This window comes from Nannospalax galili, unplaced genomic scaffold (assembly GCF_000622305.1).
Source record: "Nannospalax galili isolate Female #2095 unplaced genomic scaffold, S.galili_v1.0 scaffold429, whole genome shotgun sequence".
NCBI lineage: Eukaryota > Metazoa > Chordata > Mammalia > Rodentia > Spalacidae > Nannospalax > Nannospalax galili.
Window position 1 is genome coordinate 3,485,645 of NW_008360330.1, and position 21,557 is coordinate 3,507,201.

General features: G+C 42.6%; 2 protein-coding genes and 1 pseudogene across 4 annotated transcripts in view; 1 reads left to right on the top strand and 2 right to left on the bottom strand.

Annotated features, from left to right (window-relative positions):
- The window catches only part of Astn1 (astrotactin 1), a 328,592-nt gene extending 321,427 nt beyond the window's left edge, over positions 1–7,165 (bottom strand). The window contains exon 1 of one of the 2 annotated variants that reach the window (XM_008826113.3): positions 6,494–7,165. In XM_008826113.3, coding sequence (XP_008824335.1) covers positions 6,494–6,776 — 283 coding nt within the window. In that variant the 5' untranslated portion in view covers positions 6,777–7,165. The remainder of the gene's footprint in view (positions 1–6,493) is intronic. The other variant, XM_008826114.3, reaches the window with a different exon arrangement.
- Positions 7,166–13,337: 6,172 nt separating this feature from the next.
- The window catches only part of Brinp2 (BMP/retinoic acid inducible neural specific 2), a 109,068-nt gene continuing 100,848 nt past the window's right edge, over positions 13,338–21,557 (top strand). The window contains exon 1 of one of the 2 annotated variants that reach the window (XM_008826116.1): positions 13,338–14,147. The gene's annotated coding sequence lies outside the window, so the exon portion shown is untranslated. The remainder of the gene's footprint in view (positions 14,148–21,557) is intronic. The other variant, XM_008826117.1, reaches the window with a different exon arrangement.
- Positions 19,535–19,969, bottom strand: LOC103727993 (annotated as a pseudogene).

Genomic DNA, 21,557 nt, shown 5'->3' on the forward strand with positions numbered 1-21,557 from the left:
TCAACTGTGAACCTAGAAACTTGCACCCACTTGTGAAAGAGATGTACTCTTGCTCTGGAGTGTGTTACTGAATATGTTTAAGCTGTAGTGAAATGCTTTTTCTGATCATGTAGTTATTAAAAATTAAAAAAAAAAAAAAGAAAGCAGGTTGAGCGTGGGTCAGGGGAGCAAGCCAGTCAGCAGCCATTCCTCCATGGCCTGTGCTCCAGCTCCTGCCTCCAGGTTCCTGCCTTGAGTTCCTACCTTGGGCTCCCTAAGTGATGAACTGTGACCGGGAGATGTAAGCCAAATAAACCCTCCCCCCCAAAAAAATTGTTTTTATTTATTATTTTTATTTTATGTGTATGAGTGTATTGCCTGCGTGTACAAAAGTGCACCCATGTCATGCAATGCTGCAGAGGCCAGAAGAGGGCGTCGGATTCCCCTTGAACTGGAGTTAAGGACGATTTGTAGCCACCATGTGGGTGTTGGGAATCGAACCTGGGTCCCCTGCAAGAGCAGTCAATGCTCTTAAGTGCTGAGCCATCTCTCCAGCCCAAGTATATTAATTTTTTAAAAATTAAATATTTCAGCAAGGCACGATGACATACGTTTTTAATCCCAGTGTGTGGAAGGCAAAGCAGGTAGATCTCAGTAGGATCAAGGTCAGCCTGGTCTACATAGTGATTTCTACCTGGGGCTGCAGGGAAATCCTTTCTCAAAAGCACCCCACAAAAATCAAGTATTTCATATTTGTGATAAAAGTAATATGGCAATAGATGTCAGACTGCAATACATTCAAAACTGCCATTGGCTAGCTTGTCCTGGGAGTCTAGCTTGCTTAGAATAGAGTTTTCTGCCATCTGTGGGCATACATCTGAACTTGGTATAAAAACTGAAAAAATATAGATTTCACAGGTCTCTGCTGCAAAGGTGCCAAGTTCTGCTCTTATAAACAAGCCTTAAACTGAGAAACACCTAAACTTTTGGCTTTTATTATATTCCAAAATGAGGGAAGGAAGGAAGGAAGGAAGGAAGGAAGGGAGGAAGGGAGGGAGGGAGGGAGGGATAGCTGTGAGGTCTGAGGCCACCACCTCTGGAGGAAATGTGTGTGCATGTGTGTGTGCATGTATACATGCCTATATATATTTTTCTCAAAAACAAGATCTCAATCTTGCCTCCAAAAAGTAATAAAGTAATTAAGCTTGTATTTTATTTTCTTTCAAAAACTCCAATGTCTTGAATTTAAGCTGCATCAGCATATCTTGAAGAGCAATTAAAATGTAAAATTCATATTCTTGCATTCAAAACTCTTTTGATGTAAACATCTACATTTCTGTAGAGAAATGGTAAATAATAACCTTCTCAATACTATAAATTAGCATGTTTTGCTAGTATGGTTGTTTTAAGTGCTGAGCACTCCAGTTTAAGATTGCTACCAGTCATTCAACCATGTCTTGGATGAGGTCACCACTTTGTACAAACTTCCTCACTGTTAACCCAAGTGCACTGTACAGAAAGGCAAAATGAGGAAAAGGAAATGCATTTTAAACTTTCTCCTCCAATGGAAGATGAAGAGACATGTGAAAAGAAGTTAGGAATCTTGGGAGTACTTTGATTCCTGTTAATCTGAAGCCTATCTGAAAGAAGAAAATTCTGTCCAGTATCCTGACAGTGGATTCTATGTACAAGACCATTTCACATAGATCAGATGGTTCAATCAGGAGCTAAACGCAGTGTTTCTGGGTGGCCACATGGTCCCATACCCCTGGCATTCTCAGTTTGCAGTTCTTGAGGACCCTTCTCAGAGTGATGAATGTAGGAAGCTTCACACATCCTACCTTGCTCACCATGCCTGTCGGTGCATAATATACATCCAAGCAGCAAGGGAACAGGATTATGAATAAGAATTCCCAAGTACTTCACAGGTAAATAAAACTTCTTGGGTGTTTCCTGATGGGGTTCGCCTTGCACATTCAAGGTCCTTTGAGAAAACACTCAGTTGGACAAGGATATTCAAGAAGCATTTACAAAAACAAGCATAATGATTCCTCCGCACAAAATAGGCAATGCTTTTTCCTTGCCTGGCTCATTGCCAGGGCTCCTTTATCCAACTATGAAAAGGAACAGATTTTTGTTTTGTTTTGTTTTAAGACAGGGTTTCCCTGTAGCCCCACCTAACCTGGAAGTCATCATCTAGACCAGGCTAGTTTTGATCTCACAGAGATCTGCCTGCCTCTGACTCCCATTTGCTGGATTAAAGTTATGTGCCACTACAACGCCCCCCCCCAAAAAAAAGATTAAAAAAAAATTCTAACACATGTAACAAAAGACATGGAGAAAAGTCTAAATGCCATATTGACCTAAGTTCAAGTGATGCATCCATCAGTTGTTAGTGAGCAGGCCCTAAAAATTTCATTTGCCTCTGCTGATCCCCACTCCCTTCCATCCTCTCCACTATCAGAATAGGCGGCAAAACAGCGGTTGACACCAAATCTGTCTTCATAGTTACTGTGGTAGCCACCAACTGGACTGTCCCAGACACTTGACAGCTACTTGCATGTGGGTGCCTGCTACACCTCTACGGGCTGACTGATTTATCCTCAGGAATATTTCCTTTAACCAAAAGCCATGACAGCTAAAGCAAAATTCCAAAGCATAAGAAAAATCTCTCTCACCACTAAGTTCTATATGTGCAGAAGCTCAATAGTTAGGGCTGAAACAGAAGGCATCCTCCTCAGAGAGCATTAAGCCCAATAAGCACATCCTGTTCCCAGCACAGAAAACCTGTAGCCCCACTTCATATTAACTCTGCCTTAAGATCAAGAGTTCAGGAATATCTACCACTATGAAAATGGAGATAGGAAATTTTAGTCGAGATATAAATTTTAGTTGATGAATTTGGCAAACCTTTAAATTTTCCCAAGAGAATAATAAAGCTTATGAAACCAAATATTTTAAATTAAAAATTACAGCTGCTTTGCAGTGCTTTAGAAATTGTCAGAACACATTTGAAAACAGGGATTTAGATTACCTGGCTTGGAGTTGCCAGACAAGTAACATAAAAAAGCCAACTGGCCACAGTAAAATTAGTATTTGTGGGAAGGATGTCAAATTAGAGATGACATGGCCTGAATGTAAACATTCCAATTCAAAACTATGTGCAGCCAAACAAGATATAATTCAAATTTGCATCTTGCCTTTGCACTACAGTTTGCAACCTCCATCTCAAAGAGCAGGAGACATGGACTCCTCCCTCACCATGCTGGACCATCCTACAAGGAAAATGAGCACGGCAGATTGTTGAGGTGGCCTCTGGAGCCAAGCTTCACTGTGTTCCACATCGTCAGCCTTCTCTGGATGACCCATATGTGGAGAGCCATGCCCCACTCTCCAGAACCAGGCACAGTCCCCGCCACTTCTATATCACAAGTCCACTTTAGTCAGGCTCATCTCCACATATAGCCAAGCCATTTCCATATTCATATATTAATAGTCACATTAGTATTATCCTCTTCTCACCTTTTCCACATGACCTCAGATGCCTTTACTTCTTCTAGCCCAAGTCAAATTGAACCTACCTTTTGTTTCATTCATTCATGTTTTGTTTTCTAGTCCATGCAAAGAATACAAAAGTGTGATGAATAACAACATTCTGTGTAGGGTTTGGGGAAGGCTTCACAGAGAGATGACATGGGCACGGAGTTTATATGACTGCACCACTACAGGTAGGGAAAGGACAGAGAGCCCTCTAGGTATGTGCAAAATCTTGAAAGAAACCTCAAAGCCACAGCACATTTGGAGGAATAAGAGGCTTGAGAAGTTGGCAGCAGAATGACTTTTGAGAAAGCCCTTGCTTGGAATGAGAAAATCCTGTTTAACATGTTGAAGTAATAGGACTTGATCCTCAGAGCAAAAGGAATCCAAACTTTATTTTTGTTATTTTGTTTTTATTTTTCTGGGGGCAACAGGACCTGATTTTGGTCAAGGAGTGGCTCAAGCCCATGTGTCCACAGAGTCTGCTCTTTCACCAAAGCATCCTATGGTTATGAACATCCAAACATACCAGATATCCTTAGAGTTCTTACAGGTATCCATGTTTATGATAGCTAGAGAGTACCCGAGGCCAGGTGTGTTTTAGTTAATTTCTGTGTCTTGAACTTTTCTAAGAGATCTAAGAAGTATAAGTTTCATTAATTTCTAACACTACTGATTGGAAGCTTCTAGGAAAGTGTAAGGAAAAACCTAAGTCAAAAATCACTACTTCTCTCACTATGAACCATGAGTCGCAACACCCAGGACCACAGAAGTTAACTTTAAGAGCAAGGATCATTGAGCTCATCCTCCATGAAATTGGACTCTTAACCGTTTCTGTTCACTTGGATCTTACTCCTTTTTGAATGCTGGCCCAAAAGGGATAGGCACTAGCAAATCCCTGGTTCTGAGCATACGCTGTTGACTGGCAGGGTGGAGGACAATCATGCACTTTAAAAGTGCATCTGGTCCTGAAATGAAAGTGCCTGTGCCTACATGTGAATGCCTTAGTGTAGCAGGTTACCATAGCAACCCCAAAAGGGGTTGCAGTGGGCATCTTGGCACAAAGGAACAGAAAACCCATTCTTTAACACCTGAGCTTTGGCTGTATAGTTCATACCCTAGTAGGCATATCCTAGCATTAGGCCCTGGCTTGGGGATTCTGCAAAAAGAGAACAGGAATTCTGAATACTTTCTAGCCCAACCTCCCGTTTTCATCCACAGATGCCCATCTTTATGTACAGTAAATACTGCATGCAGAACCCTAAACTACCTCCTTAGCAACATAAAATTCTCCATATTCATTCTTGTATAGTATGATGAACAGATTGTATTTGCACACCAGCATGACTTCAACATGAACCTTACATTCACTGAATAACTAACAACAAATTGCATGCTGAATGAGCAGCATATCCACATCGTTCCCATTATGCTCATATCCACTACAGTCCCATTCTTAGGCAGCCCCCAGTCTTTATTATGTTATTAGTATTTTTGTGCAAAAATAAATAATCCTTTCAAGTGTGTAGATTGGCTTTAATGGGTTTGACTGAGTTGCACTCCAGGAACTGTAAACGAACTTTTCATAGGACCAGGCAGTTTTTAAAATTACTTTTCCATTGTGGTTCGGGAATGAGGGTTTACCTACTTCCTGATGTTTTTAAGTATAAAGATGTATCTTTGTGAAAGAAAAGAAGGGGAGAAAGGTATAATTTCACCTGTGGCTTCAACCTACACACGGCCATCAGGGAGCCATGTTCCTACAAAGTGAACTTGAGTTTATAGGACATTAAGTAGATCTCTCTCTCTCTCTCTCTCTCTCTCTCTGAATCTAGAGATTGAGTTATAGTTATCTTTAATTTTTCTCCTGGGAAAAATAAGAATATGTACAGCATAAGACTATATATATATATATATATTGTTCTTTGTGGAGAGAGAGAGAGAGAGAGAGAGAGAGAGAGAGAGAGAGAGAGAGAGAGAATTCTGAAGGAATAAATGGCACAACTGAGTATGCACAGCCAACATGGTGAGATGTAGAGTCTCACTTGGAGAAGGGAAGACACTGACATTTGGTTAATTAAGTCACAGGAGCCTGTGATGTTTGGTAAGATGCTGGTAATGAAAAAAGAAAGGTATAGTCAAAAGGATTAAGATTTAATACCTGAAGAAGTTGTGACCCAAGAAAATTACAAAGAAGATATCAGAAGGGAGAGATGTAAACAAAGGAAAGAGCCTCTTGGCCAGGGAGGACATTCTGTGTGCAAAGAAAGAGCAACAGTAACTGACTACAGTTTAGTGATTTCTTTATCCAGTGATTTGGTAATGTGTAATGTGGCTGAATGAGCAGGTTGCTACATTTGGACATAGAGAGAGAACTTCCCAAGGATAAACTCCAGGGATATAAGAAACTTGAGTGTTTGAAAGGGAAGGTCAAAGCCCCATGACAGATGGAAGGTTCAGAATGAGGGAAGACTGGAGACCAATCAGTTCAGTGGAGCCTAGGTATGCTGGCAAGTTGACCAAGGAATTCCCGTTTCTAAAGCCTGGGGATGATTGTGAGAGGGTATGGGCACCCAAGGGTGCGAGGCAAAGCTCTAAGCATGTGGCCAGCAAGCAGACAGACGGGCTTCTGGGAGTTGGTCTGGTAATTGACAAGTGCTATTCAGGAATGCTCCTGAACGAAGCCTGGGGAAGATTTCAGAGATACTCATGCAACCTGTTTCTTTGGGGCAGGGCAGCTGAGGAGAGATGGAGAGCCTGGCCTCCAGATTGGATCTAGGGAGACATCAGGTGCATTGAGACTGAGGCTTGGCCTGTAAGTGGGTGTGGAGAAAGGACCAAGAGTGGGGCGGATCCAGGAAGGTGGTGTGGGGGAGGGGAGGCGGCGGCGGCTAGTGGGTGTGCAGAGCCAGCCGAGTTTGGGGGTGGGGGCTCCAGTACGACGCCTCTGGACACCTTGACCTCCCCCGGGACTCACCCAACACGAAGTAGGGCAGTTCGGTGTTCTCCAGGTCGTCCACCACGACCATTTCTCCGGGGAAGTCATTGCGCACCGAGAAGAGGAGCTTGGGTTCGGAGGCCGAGGGACTGTGCATGATGCTCAGGTCGTTCTCACGCAGAAAGGGCAGCGCTGACACGGTGATGCTCTTGAGCTTGCACTCCAGCTCCTTGGATGGATCCACTTCGCTGGAGGCGGTGGCTAGCACCGCAGCCGGCCCCAAGCAGCAGGCGAGCAGGGCGCAGAGCCCGGCTAAAGCCATCTTGAGCCCGGGCCGCCTTCCTCCCAGCGCTGTGATGGTGGGGGTGGCAGCGAGCGAGCGGGGAGGGAGCAGCGAGCGAGCGCGGGAGGCGGAGGAGGTTGGGGAGGGGACGCAGAGCCTGCGAGCCCTGGTCCCAGAATGAGATGCGGCTCACAGAGCCCTGGTTTCCAGCGCTGAGGTCTGGAGAGCCCCAGCTCTTTGTTTCCAGGCGCTGCTTATCTGGGGAAGAGACACGCGAGGGTGGGGGACGGTGAGAAAAAGGAAAGGAAGGACGTTCGGAGGGAAGAGGAAGACAGATGAGGATTCTAGGGAATCAGGTCAGCCCCCAGCTGGCTGATGATGCTCCTGCCTCTCTCAGGTTCCTGCAGGAACCAGGCTCTTGGCTATTACCTACCTGCGCTGCATTTAAAAAAAAAAAAAAAAAAAAAAAAAAAAAAAAAAAAAAAAAAAAAAATCTTTGTAATGCAAAATTTTTCCTGTCGTATCGTCATTCAAATGGCTTGGGAGAGGCATACATAGGCACACATCTTAAATAATTCTTGAAAACGGATGTGTTGTGTGTAGGGGAGATTATCTTTCTAGATGAAAATTTACCCAGTGATTTTATGGATGTCGCTTACCCTGTTTTTGCCTTTATTTTTAAACCCACTACTTAGGTGGTTTCATCTGTTAGATTAAGAGGATGCTGATATGCACATGTATGTGTTTTTAACCTAGCATGATCTTTGCAGAATATGTAAAGAAAATATTTGCAGTATTGATGTGGATAGACTGATAGAAAAAATATAGACAGCAAAGGAGGAAATCATCAGTACCTCACACTGTTAAGCAAATCAGAACTTTCACTTGTAACTTTTGCCTCATTTCATCTCCCTCACAAGTGTTATGTACAGTAAGCAATAAAATGATGGTGTGGGAAATGCCATAATTGATAGAAAAAGCAGAAATAGCTTAAAGAAATGTTGAGCCCTTAATTTTAGAAAATTCAGTAAATAGAATAGAGCTGAGAGAAAATGTGAGAACTGAAGTTTCTCAGCAATCTTAATCAGTGGGAAAGTATTGAAAGAATATTCCTGGATGTGATCAAGGCCAATCCCAACTCTGTCAAGAAAAGAACAAGGCAGATGTTTAGCCCCTGAGTGACTATTCTTAGGAATAATAGCACCACCACCAACAGTTGATCTCTTCTCCCTAGTGCAGGCTGGTGTTGTCGTTAAAATATGTTGGCTGCTCCCATTGAACTTCGATAGATTAGCAACAGTGGGGAAATGCTGGGATCTGGTATTTAACTGAACTTTCACATAATAACCAGTAACTTACTTCAAAAGTATGCCCTTCCAACATCATTTACTCAGTGGTGATTTAAAGACCAGGGACCTTAAAAGTGAGTTCCTACTCTAGGAAAGTAATTCACCAGCCTTCTCAAATAGGCCCATGGCCTTAGAAACCATTTTCAATCTACCTGGTGTGAATTTATTGAAACATGCAAATGGGTGCCCTTGAAAGACAAAAATGTGTGCCATGCATTTCCAAGATTAATCAAATTGAATATTTCAATCTAGTTGAATCAGTCATATTTAAGGTCACATTTTAAGGGGTGAAAGATCTGTTTACCACCCCCCACAAAAAAAAACCCTTCATTGCAAGTTTTGTTTTCAAATATGACATATCTGAGAATTCACCCAGAGGTGTACTATCATGTGTCACTGCAAACTACTGCAAAAAGATGCATCAGCTAATGACCTCCATTCATCCTCATCTTCATCGCTCCCCTAAGAATGAAGAAGGCAAGAAAGACTTTTTCCTACTCACTAGGCAAATGATTTGCCACTGAATAAAGTTAGAAAACAAAGTTAGTCCTAGTATGTGCGAAACAGCATGAAACTATCAGATCATCTATTAGTTGAATTATTTGTTTAACAGATGAAGAAACTCAGGCCAGTGAAATAGTGAGGTGCCTGACAAGATTGATCTAAAAAGATCCCATGGAATAAAGAGCACAAACAAGATTTCACGGTCATGGATCACAACTCGTTCAGCAAACACAAACACTGGAGTGTCTACCAAATCCTGGACATACACAAATCATGAGCAGAAAAATTCTCTCTCCTGTTTTTGTGTAACATATAACCTACTATAATTTTTAAATCTTCTTAATTTTGAGAAGAATCATGAGTCATGCTAGAAAACACAACTGAAGCATTGTAGGTTTGATTTTCTTTAAGTCATATTGAGTCTGCTTAAAATGTCATAGCTGGATATATCAGAATTTGGTATCTCAAATTTTTATAGGTTCTCAAGTTCTGCATAGGAGTTTAACAAGAGAGGTTATAGAAACAAAAAAAGAGCATATTTTGCCAAACACTTGACTCTTGTATACATGCTTATGTGACATGGTCTTCCTTTCAGGAATTAAATACCTAAAAATGAGGATAGATGTTGCAGTTCACAGAAGTCAGACCATATCTCCTGGACCACGCTTGACTATTAAATGGGATGAGGAAATGGGAGCATTTCTTAGTCATCAGCTTTGTGTAGAGGTGACATGCTGTAGCAAAACAACAGATGGGGTTCAAGTCTTCCCTTCATAATTTTCTTTGGAGGTGAATTTGGACTTTGCTTATCTTTACTTTTCCCATGAAAAGAATGAGCTCAGTCATCTCTGTTGGCCATGATACTATACATGCAAGTATTTATATTCTTTTAAAACTATACAATGCCAACTTCTGTTATCTGTAATCTTGACTTTTCTCCTGCGGTCCACCGTTCTATATTTAAATGTCAGTGGTCTCTTTCCTTGACTCATAATAACTTTTTTATTGCTTTCCCTATCAGTCTCTGTACCTAGGCATCCAGGTACCAGAATTCACAAAATCTTGCTTTCATCTTGTTCTTCTACCTTTTCTGTGTCTATAAAATGAAGTGAAAATGCCATGGCTTAAAATTTTTTAAAAGATTCCAATCTTGTATTATTTATCCACCTAGATTGATGGCACTGTATCTCATCCTTCCCCTGACCATTCTCCACATACACACACCAGCAACATTAAAGCCCATTTCCTATTTTCACTCCTCCCATGCCCTTCTGTTTACCTGAAACACAGTGCTCTTCATTCCTCAGATTGTCACCTCGCTTCATTCCAATTTCTGGCCTCATGGGATCTTCTATCACTTCCTTTTCTCATAGCTCCACTCACTGAGCACTTATTCACACTCAGGCACGTGCATATCCACCCCCACCTACCACCATGCCCTACATGTGCATATACACTCTGTGCATGCACATGCCTTCAAAACAGCAAAGGGCATTTCTGAATATAATGTTTTGTGCACTTAATGTTTTCATTAGTTACATAGAAAAAATATAATACATAGTAGGGTGTTCATGAGGAGGCAATAAGATTATGTATGCAGAGGATTTCATACATTTAGACTTTCAGTTGGTTCTCAGTAGTGATAGCCTTTTCTATTATCAGATAACCAAAATATTTCATATAGAAAGTAGACTTTTGAATAATTTTCACAAGCATTTCTCCAGTGTAAAAGTCAAAAGTAAATTACATGATTTATACTTCTTGGTATTTATTCAGAAAAAATTAAAGAATGTGTGACCCAAAAGACAAGTACAAGAATATTGCTAGCAGATAATCATAATAGTTTAAAATACAGAACAAACCCAAGTATTCATGAATAGGAGGATGAATAAATGTCATGTAGTTATGCAATGGAATACTATATAGTGTTTTGTTTTTTGTTTTTGTTTTTGTTTTTTTTTTAAATACAGCTTCGCCCGGCATTGTGGCACATGCCTGTAGGCCCAGCACTTGGGAGGCAGAGGCAGGTGGATATCTGTGAATTCAAGGCCAACCTGGTCTACGTAGTGAGTTCCAGGACAGCTTGGGCTACAGGGAGACCCTGTCTCAAAAAGACCAAAAAGAAAAGAAAAGAAAAAAGAAATACAGCTTCATGGCTGGAGAGATGGCCCTGAGGTTAAGAGCACTAGCTGTTCTTTCAGAGGACCCAGGTTCTGTTCTTAACACCCAATGGCCCAATGGTAGAGCACTCTATTCCAGGTGAACAGAGGGCATGAGAGGAGTAAAGAGTGGAAATGGGCTTTCATTTTATTGATGTGTGTATGTGGAGGGTGTTCAGGGGATGGATGAGATACAGTTCAGTAAGTCATCAATCTAGGTGGATAAATAATACAAGACTGGAAGATTCTTTAACTCCAGTAACTCCAGTTCCAAGGAATCCAACACCCCCCTTCTGACCTTCATGGGCATCGCACAACAGGGATACACTTACATATGTGCAGGCAATGCACTCATACACATAAATTTAAAATAATAAGTAGAAAAAATACAGCTTCACAGATCAGTCTCCCCGATATTAAATAGGTGAAAGAAACAAGACACAGAATACTATACACTCTAAGATTGTATACTTACAAAATTTAAGAGCAGATAACATTATCCTATGGGAATGGATGTTTGAATAGCAGTCCTCCAGGGAGGACTAGAGGATTTTGACTAAGAAAGGGTAGGAGTTTGCTTCTTGGAATGTTGGAAAATTATGTGAGCAGTAGTTACATCACTGAAAATCCATTCATCAAATTACACACTTGTAGAATTTTTTATTAATGTGTATTTTACCTCATTAAAATTTCATTAGATGATTTATGACACCACAGAAGAGAGCACTGTGAAGTTTCTCTGTTTTCATGTGATCAACTTCACCCCTTTTCCTCCTTGAGAGATCTTAGAACTTCTTTCTTTTCATTGAAATTGGTAACATTTGTTCCACCACTCCTTCCATTTGTCCATGTCCTTGAGTTATTTTACAAGATGCTTGATGTCTAATGTGTTGTCACTGGGGACAGGTTCAGTGGACACTGTCTCTGAGCACCACAGGGATACCTTTCTCAGCAGGTGGGAAACTGCGTTCAGGCATTCAGTGGTTTACTTAGATCATTTATCCTAGTTAAAGAGCTTCAGACAGTGGGTCTATCATTCCCTGGCATGTTTTGTAGCTTAGACACCTGCAGTCTGCCAAAAGTATAACATACACGATGAATAAGGAAAACATGTATGAGATAATAGAGGATGGAACAGGTGAAATTCAGGAATTCTGGGAAATGAAATTTGTAGCTGAGATTGTATGTCTACGCTTTCCTCACTGGCTCAAAACACCTGGCCACCTGAAACTTCTCAGCTAACCCAGATGTATAATGCTTTGACATTTATTGAACCTCTGTACTCTTCTGTTTTTATGTTTTTAAATTAAAAAGCCAATCTCTAATGCTGCTCTCAACTTGAGCAAACTAAATCGTCCCTTCTCTCTTTCTGACTATACTCTACTCTACCTGTTTTCCTGTCACATGATTTAATGGACATTCACCCTACCCCCAACATTCCCTTGCCAGTTTCAACTTCCAGCTCTTCTGTTGAAGTGGATTTGTCTTCAACAATGACTATTCCTTGCTCTTGCCAAAATTTAGTGTAGTGTGCCAGTCAGTGGGGCTTATTTCAACCTCCCACTTTTATTAGAACATCAAATATGCATAGTTCACACCCTTCAATTCAAAGTTAATACTATTCTCCCTCATTCTTTCCCCCTTTCCCTCCCTCTCTTCCTCCAGGCACCCCCTCCCTCTCAGTTCACAGGCTCTGCAACAACACCTGCTTCACAGAAACAAGGCTGGTCCTGTTCTGAGTTCTCTAGTCTTCCTTTAAAAGCTGAGCCCCTCTTCCTGAAACCCACTGGAGTGAAAGGAGGCACACAGAAGGAAGATATCACAGGCAAAACAATTCTCTTTTGGGGAGGAAGCAGGCTTTTTAAATGTCTCCCCAGAATCGAGAAGTTTTCCTCCTTGTTCTGGTGTGGGGGTGGCGAGGTGTCCAGTGCTGTTCAGTGCTTTGGAGGCTATTTCTCTCTGCCTAGGCATCTTATCGAGCTCCTGCTGTCTTTCTCCTCCCTCTCTCCCGTGTATCTCTGGTGTGTGTGTGTGTGTGTGTGTGTGTGTGTGTGTGTGTGTGTGTGTTTGTGTGTGTGTCTGTGGTTTCTCACTGGGGGGCTCACTTCTAATTAAGTAATTCAGGAGGCTTAAAAAGCATAGAACAACCGAATGATACCTCAAATTAGAAAGAGAATGAAGCAAATGGGTGCCTGTCTCTGGAAGTTCTGGTTAAGCAAGCAAACAAAATGGGCTGGGACGATGATTATTGTAACTCAGAAGATTAGAAGAAATGTAATTAGTTCCCCGGCTACTTCTTGCTCCTCAGCTTTCTTAGACTCTGTTACCCTCACCCCCACCCTACCAGCAGCCGCGAATTTATCCAATGCTTCCTTATCCTTGCCCCCCAAAATATATAAATAAATAAATAAAGTCGCTGCTGCAAAGCTGGGAGGGTTAACAGAGCTGGCGCCCCAGACTGCCAGCCAGCCAAAGGAGATAGCCGGTGGGGCTCAGAGCCCGCCCCCTGCCAGGCTGTCCAGCCAATGGGCACTTGTGGGGAGTGTGGGGCTCCCAGCTATTGGCTCCCGGCCTACGTGCATAAGAAAGAAAGAGAGAGGCAGGCAGGGCAGCATTGTTATCTTAAGACACTCATCTGGTGTCTGAGTCTGCAGGTGACACTGGTTAGGTACAGACCGCCGAGTCGGAGCGGGAGCGCGCGGGTCTGCAGCCCTGAGATGGAATCCGCCTGCGTGCCGAGCGGCTCTCGGCTCATCCCGCAGCGCCTCCTCTGAGCTAGGAGGATCCGGGGAGGACTTGAGGGAAATGCACCTGCCGTGCGCTCCGAGGGCACTGGCAGGTCCTTGGACAGCAGACGGAGCTGTGAAGCCGGCGCAGAGGGCTCTGTCCATGTGCAAGGCACTGATTTCGGATGACAGGGCGGGTGAGTCTCTTTAGAGTTGGAAAGAAGTCAAGATCTTTGGGTTTCACCTCGGTGGAGGGACAGGGAACTCCCCAGTTGGCTTCCCACTTTCCTCACCTCTCCCAGCCAGCGTGTGACCCGGCCTAGCGCCGAACCTCCCCACTTCAAACATGCGGTGGGTGCCTGGGATGCTCGCTGCGCAGCCAGAAGGCAGCAGGCAAGTGGTCTAACGGCCGCGGCGGAGGCAACAGCAAAGCCAGCCGAGAGCCAGAAAGAATTTGAGAAGCGACACCGCTCCCTCTCCCAAGCTGAAGGGGAAGCATTCACATTTCCCCAAACAAGAAAGAGCCACAAGAAATTATGAAGTAAAAACTTTGGAAAGCTGCCACTGGAGATGTTGCACACAAATCGGGAATCTTTTACGAGTCTCCTCCCGGTCGTTGGAGGTTTGGGGAGCAGCTGATACAGCCAAGGAGGGCTCTTGCAAGGATTCAAGGTAACTGCAGGGGTTCATGGGTTTTCTGCATCCCCCTTCGTTGTTCTTTCGGTGAAACCACCGGTAAGAGGACTATTTTGCCTTCGTTCAACCCTCTTGCCCTGGTGCCAGGCAAACCGCAAGCAAGGGAACGATTACCATTCCACCTCTTAGTTTCCCTGGTGTGGAGCTTAGCAGTGGACTTTGGGTTTTAGTTGGCTATGGTATTGCCTCCTGGTGTTGCATGGCTGTCACCGAGCTTGGGCTCTCTGCCTGACCTATATTGTTTTGCCTGATTTAAGTCCTCAAAGTTAGCCCAACTCCCATTAGCTTCGGAAAATCCAATCGGCTGCATAATTGCAGAAGATGACAAGGACTTTTGCTTGCTTAGCTGGTACTGAACTGAATTGCACGCGGTTCACTGTATTTGGGGAGGACCCTAAAAATGTGGTATCATGATGCACAATGCATCTGTATTCACATGTTCATAAGTCCTGTAACATGTTTAGATGCCAGTTTGTTTCTTCCATGAACATGCATCTAGGGGGAAAAACATTCCAAAGAGTGAACCCAATAAGGTGCAAATAGTCTTTTTAGGAGCTATAGCAGAAGCCCCATTGATTGAGTTGATCCTAGCAGTGCACTGGAGACACTAAGGGGAGACTATTGCTGTGCTGAAGGCAATGGTGTGTTGATACCATCTAACATATTGCTGGGTCTGTTTCTGTGATCATTTGGGTACACAATCAAATGCTGCCTCTGTGTGTGTGTGTGTGTGTGTGTGTGTGTGTGTGTGTGTGTTATAGCAGAAGCCCCATTGATTGAGTTGATCCTAGCAGTGCACTGGAGACACTAAGGGGAGACTATTGCTGTGCTGAAGGCAATGGTGTGTTGATACCATCTAACATATTGCTGGGTCTGTTTCTGTGATCATTTGGGTACACAATCAAATGCTGCCTCTGTGTGTGTGTGTGTGTGTGTGTGTGTGTGTGTGTGTGTGTACAGCTGTATCTGGGTACACAATCAAATGCTGCCTGTGTGTGTGTGTGTGTGTGTGTGTGTGTGTGTGTGTGTTTTCACAGCTGTATGCAGGAAGCTGGCTGCCCAGAAAAACTAAGCATGCACAACCCCCTGTCCAGGCCACAGATGTTCAGTGAGGGAAGGAACTTGTGCACTGCTGTTCTAGCCCTGAAGAGTTCTCCCTTCACAAAGCAGTCCCTCTGAACAGTATATATTTATCCAGGATATGTAGACTTAAGCCAAATATTAACTGATAATTCGCTGAATGCACTGTAACATGATCGAACAGACCCCTCTGTAAAGAACATCTTGTGTGCTCTTTCCTGTCCTGGGAGCAGGTTTCCCTGAGTAGGAGCAGTTGTGTTAAATGGATAACAATTATAAAAGATAATCTAGACCTTATCCAACAAGGATAGTGATATATTAACACAGGCTAATCAGAAGAATAAGGTGTACCATAAGCCAGTGTCTTTCTCCCTTCACTAGAGATGTACATGTTGATACCCTTCCTCCCCCCACACTCTGTCCATGCTTTCTAGAAGACATGCAATGCCAGTGTTAACCAGGCAGCTAAAGGCTTCTACAAAATCCCCTGGGGGGCCGTCTGATGACATCAGGCAAAGTGATGCTGGAGTTTATGTGTTCTCCCTCTTGATTTCACACAATTGAGCACATGGTATTTGTTTAAGGCATGACCCTCTGGAGTTCCTTCTCACCTGGAATAAGTTGCTATGTAGCATTGAGAACATGACCAGGCAGTGCTGCCACAGTAATCCTACATTACCAATATCACAGCTGCTGCCTGCTATGGGAAAAGATGCATGCTTTGCTTCTTGAAGGAGGTATATGATTTGAAAAGATGCAGAGTAAGAATACTGTGTTTGAGGATAAGAAAACAAACGTCAGACCATAGTCTTCACTGCTGGAGAGCAGCTGGTTCCAAAGGGTTTGACAGCTGGGCTGCAGCCATGGGAAAGACAGAGGCATTCTTGACTCGTATTTCCCTCTTCTCACCAAAAATGGAGCTGTCTTTCCTCTCCCAGAATGGAGTAATGTGTGCTACAGTGTGGAAACTAGAAAGGAGCTGATGAGGGAAGAGCTGGGAATGGCAGATGAACCCTGATCCCCGGATACTGGCCTGGCTTTGAGGGTTAGGAGCATCTTCTCTTCTTGACCCTCAAGATCATCTTCTTGTGCTCCTAGGCGTCCCCTGACAGGTTGTTTACTGAGAAAGGCCAAAGGACACAGAACATCCTGCGTCATCAAGTCCTCCTAATCCCCTTTCCCAAGGCACAGGCTAGCACCTGGGGAGCATAACCTAAGAGAGAGCCCTCTGAGAGGATGCTCCAGAATCCCTCCCCACTCACAAACAAGAGGTAATCTGAATGGACTGGAGATGCTGTGTGGGCACTTTGTGCTGACTGGGATGTTCAGTGTTCAGGTTCCTGGATAGTGTTTAAATAAACATTGTGCAGTGTTATTTCTGGTGATTCAACTCTTTCTCTTAAATAATAAGACTTTGCATACATTTTATAAGGGCATCCTTTCCCAAAGAGCTAGGAGCATTTTCCGGAGCTCCTCTAATTAATCCTCACATGGCTTATTGTCACATTTATCTTTGATTACCCTAAGAAGTAGAACTAGAACGATTTGAGCCTCCTTCTTAGAAAAGGGGGGTTGGCAGAGCAGAACACATCAGATACGTCTCCTTTACCTAGGTCACACAGCAACAGGGGAAAATCATGGAATGGGATCTGGGACCTACACCAACCTCAGTTTCTATGTCCTTCTTCTAAGGAATTGTTTAATCTCAGCAATATTGATGCGACATGGGTTGCTCTATATTTACAAGGCTGGGAGGTTGTCAGGATCCAAAGCTTCTCTGGCACTATGTGAGGGTAATTTGTGATAAAAGCCCTAGAAAGCTTTGCCCTCAGTGGTCTTATATTCTAGTTAGGAAACCAGGCTCACATCTAGACACAGGTAAATGATGTAAGGTCTAAATAACAGTTCAATACAAGAGAAGTCAAAAGGCTGACCTAATTAATCTTCTAATTGATCTGTACTGATAATAAGAGCTATCAGTATTGAAAGAATGGAGAATCTGAGTTGAGTTATAAGGGTTGGGGTGGAATCTTTTTGAATAGGAAGAGAGGGAACAAAGGGTTCCTGTTGATGGAGACACTCATTGTAGCACAGGTGAGAGACTGGAAGCTTGAAGGTTTCCATGATTCTCTGAGGCCACCTCTGTTCTTGCAACCTGGAATTCCTACATATTTGGGTTAATTTTTTTAAACTTGTACTGGCCTAAAGGAAGTTGCTGTAGGAGATAGACAAAAGACTTATAAATTTGGGGCATCTCGTTAAGCATTGAAAATAGTTCCCAACCTTCTACCCGCCCTCAGGTCTAATCTATATACAATAGGAAAAAATATTGCTCAAGGTCAGAGACTTAATCAACCTCCTATCCAAAAAAATTTAATAAGAATATTAAATTTCAAGAAAAACAGTCAAATTTCAAGAAAACAGGAGGAAATCCTCTCATATTTCAGAATCAGAACCTCTTAAGAGAGAGCTTTGATTTTCTTCCATTTCCTATTTCCCCACCCAAATGTTCCTCTTGGGGTTTACTTGGAGCCGGCAAAATGCCAAAGCCCTTAGGCATTTCGCACTGAGCAGAAGATTTTCAATCTTAAGATTCCTGAGCATGCCCATGTACATAACCTCTTGTCTTCCCTTCTTTTTCTCTTTTAATAAAACATATGCTGTAGCAATCACAAAGGAGGAAACCACAAAAAGCAGGAGGGGTGGGGAGCAGTACTGCCCGCAGCTGTACCACAGGGTACTATGATTGTTCAGCAGTACAGTAAAGAGAGGCAACGTGTCAGCCTGGACAGCACCAAGCAGAGACCAAGAGCTGCCATCTACCAGGAGAAGGTTCTGGCCAGCTCTCCACACAGACTTGCTCTAGGAGTGGACCTGGCTCCTGGAGAAAAGGTCAAGAAAAGCACAGATCCCACAAGAGGAGAAGTAACATACAGAACCTATTCCATGATTTTCACTTGGTGTGAAACATTGTGCAGTCTGCATGTCACTGTTTGAGTGGTCCCATTCCTATGATAGGAAAACCTCCTATTGGGCATTAGAGTAGAATGACTCACCAAAATTCATACCATAACTTCTGCAAGTTCAAGAGGAAATTCTCTAGGAACCCACTCTGTTTTTGTGTTTTGGCCTGGGAGTACAACTTAGGATCAGATCTTAAGAGACAAGTACTTTCTCCAGAAAAATCACACCCTCAGTTTTGCTGTCAGCCCTGTTTTCCATGTTAATGACCATGACCCTGGACTTTGGGTGGGGAACCTTCTCTCTTTACTTCTCAGAAGCATCCATTGCTATATTTGGGATTGAGGCAGAGGCCTAGGTATATAGTGTATGGATTTTAGTTTTGGAGAACTTGCTCTGTTTGGGAGAGAAGTGGTAGGAGATTCAGTTATTAAGGTTATAGTGGACTGACTTTCTCTGAGGGTATCAGGGCAGGTTTCCCCCTTTCTAAATTGTTATGCTGGCATGCAGTAATAGCATGTGATCTTCAATGGTCAGCCCATTCCCATCGTTCCTTTTACTGAAACTCACTTATAATGCCAATATACCTGGAATGCTGGACTGGTAAAGGGAAGGAGGCATTACAGGGCAGGATCTACCCTGAGAGCACCAGAGATAGCGTCCAAGCACTTGAAACATGAGTTGTGAATGTAAAATACACATTGGATTTTAAAGATTTAGGTTTTTACAAAACCACGTAAGGGCTAGGTATGTGGTTTAGTTAAATAAAGTGCTCGTCTATCATGCTCAAAGGCCTGAGTTTCACCTCTAGCACCACACAAACAGGACATAGTGGCACATGCCTGTTAATCCCAGTACTTAGGAAGATCTCAAATTTAAGGTCACTTTTGGCTATATAGAGATTACCAGGCCAAACTGGGATACATGAGATTCTGTCACAACACACAGACAAACAGAAACACAGTCACACACACACGCACACACACACACACACAGAGATGAGAGAGAGAGATAGAGAGAGAGAAAACCATGTAAAAATGTAAAATATTTCTATTTTTACATTGATTATATTCTAAATGATTGTATCCTGGTCATACATGGTTAAATACAATCTAGTTAGTTTTGTTCATTTCTTTTTACTTTTTTTTTTGAAGGGTCTACATATTTATTACTAAACCAATCAATTCACTCATGTAAAGCAGATAAAAAAGCAAATCAGATTCCTAATATGAACAAATCTCCAGGATAAACCTTTCAGTTCCATTTGGTAGGCCTAATGGTGACCATGATTTAGCTTAAACAGAGCCATCTTGTGTGAATCCTCACAGACCCAGCTTGGTTCTCCTCCACTGTCTTTTCTTAGAGTTGTACCTGGTTCTGTTACCGGTTTTCATCTGAATCCACTGGGGAACAGGACGATTTTGCTTTTGTTTCTTGGCCAGGAATCGCTTGATTCTGAAAGTCTTGTGAGAAGACATGGTGAGAGACAGAAACAAGTGTACAGAGGTCAATGGCAGAGGAAAGGAGAAGAGCTCTTTTTACTTTTTAATAAAGCTTCTAGAAAGTTAGACTTCCATCTGTGGCTGGCGTTATATTTCTTTTGGAGAGTGGTAGTCTGGTCCTGTAGAAAAGTGATGGGTTAATGGGGAGAAAGGACAGAGCTTGAGATGGGAGGAACCAGAGAGATAAAGAGAGAGAATGTGGAGGGAGGGGTCAGGAGCAGCCCAGAGGGAGGCTCTGGGCATGTGATTTTGAAATTTAAGGAAAGAAGCTTGAATAACTTACATGGCCTATATTTGTTTGAGGAGGGACAAAATGAACTGTGACTCAGCCCACCGGAAGCATTTGCAAAGTATTTCAGCTCTCAGTTCACATGCACAGAATGAGCTGGTGGGAGGCCTCATGATTTTTATCCTAATATTTTCTGAGTGATAATAGTAGAAATAATCAAGTAAGTGATCATTATGGTCTATCTACAAAGTGTAAGGATATACTAGGCCTGACAAGTTAGGTGTGTTTTATTTCCAAAACCCTTCTTCTTTCTTATCCTACACCATGACTACCCCATCTGAGAGCTTCTCCCTTTTCAAAACAGACATATTAATAGTATGGTGGTGAGAAAGAAAAGCCACTACTATCTTTAAAGATTATTTTACCAAACTATCAATAAAAAGGAGAAGACACAAGGATCGATTTTATTTAACTTCAGATCTGAATACTAAAAGTCCATTATTAGTTTAATAGTATGGTTGGTCATTGTGATAAGGTTTGGACATGGCTAGAACACCTCATATTTGTTTAGCCTTCTATCAGTTACAAAATGTTTTCACAAGCTGTGTTTCACCTGATTCTCACAATATTTTTCAGGCAATTATTTCCTCTCAAGGTTTTCCATGATCTACCTCCAAATTACCTTTATGACTATATTTTCGAATCCTTCTTTCTATGCACTTTATGGTTCTTAAAATGTGAGGATTGAAGAGGTGATTCAATGGTTAAAAGCACAGGCTGCTCTTGCAGAGGACTCGTGTTCAGTTCCTCAGTTCCAAGAGATCCGATGCCTTCTTCTGTCCTCTGCAGGCACTGCACACATGGATGCGCTTATATACATGCAGGCAAAATACTCATGCACATAAAATTAAAACAATAGGCCGGGCGTGGTGGCACATGCCTTTAATCCCAGCACTAGGAATGCAGAGGCAGGTGGATCTCTGTGAGTTCGAGGCTAGCCTGGTCTACATAGTTAGTTCCAGGACAGCTGGGGCTACAGGGAGACCCTGTCTCAAAAAGACCAAAAAAAAAAAAAAATTAAAATAATAAAAATTTAAAAAATTAAAGTCCTTAAATGTGAACCATATAAAAGAGGCATTATTACATCTCTCAGCCTCAGTTTCAGCACCTATAAAAATAAAGATGATTATTTCCCCTCTCTCAGAGGATTGTTCTCAATGTTAAGCAGAGCAAAGTGCAGAGAGTGCCAAATATAGCCTCAGGGACATTAGAGATACTCAACAAATAGGAACTCCATTTGCTACTACAGATCTCCAGTTTGTACCTGCCATGGTTGCACTGTCCAAAACCAGACTCAGAGCATGCACTGACTTTACATTAAAGCTATTTCTTCCCCCAGATACTTGCTTCAGTTTTATGGTACAGCCAGACTTCCAGAGACATAATAAAGAAGTGTGGAGAGGTGGGAAAGACTACTCAGCAGCTAAGAGCACTTGTTGTTCCAGAGGATTCAAGCCTAGATCTCAGCAACCACATCTAGTGCCTCATAACGGTCACCTATAACTTTAGTTCCAGGGGATCTGATATCCTCTTCTGGCCTCTGTGGGCACTTAC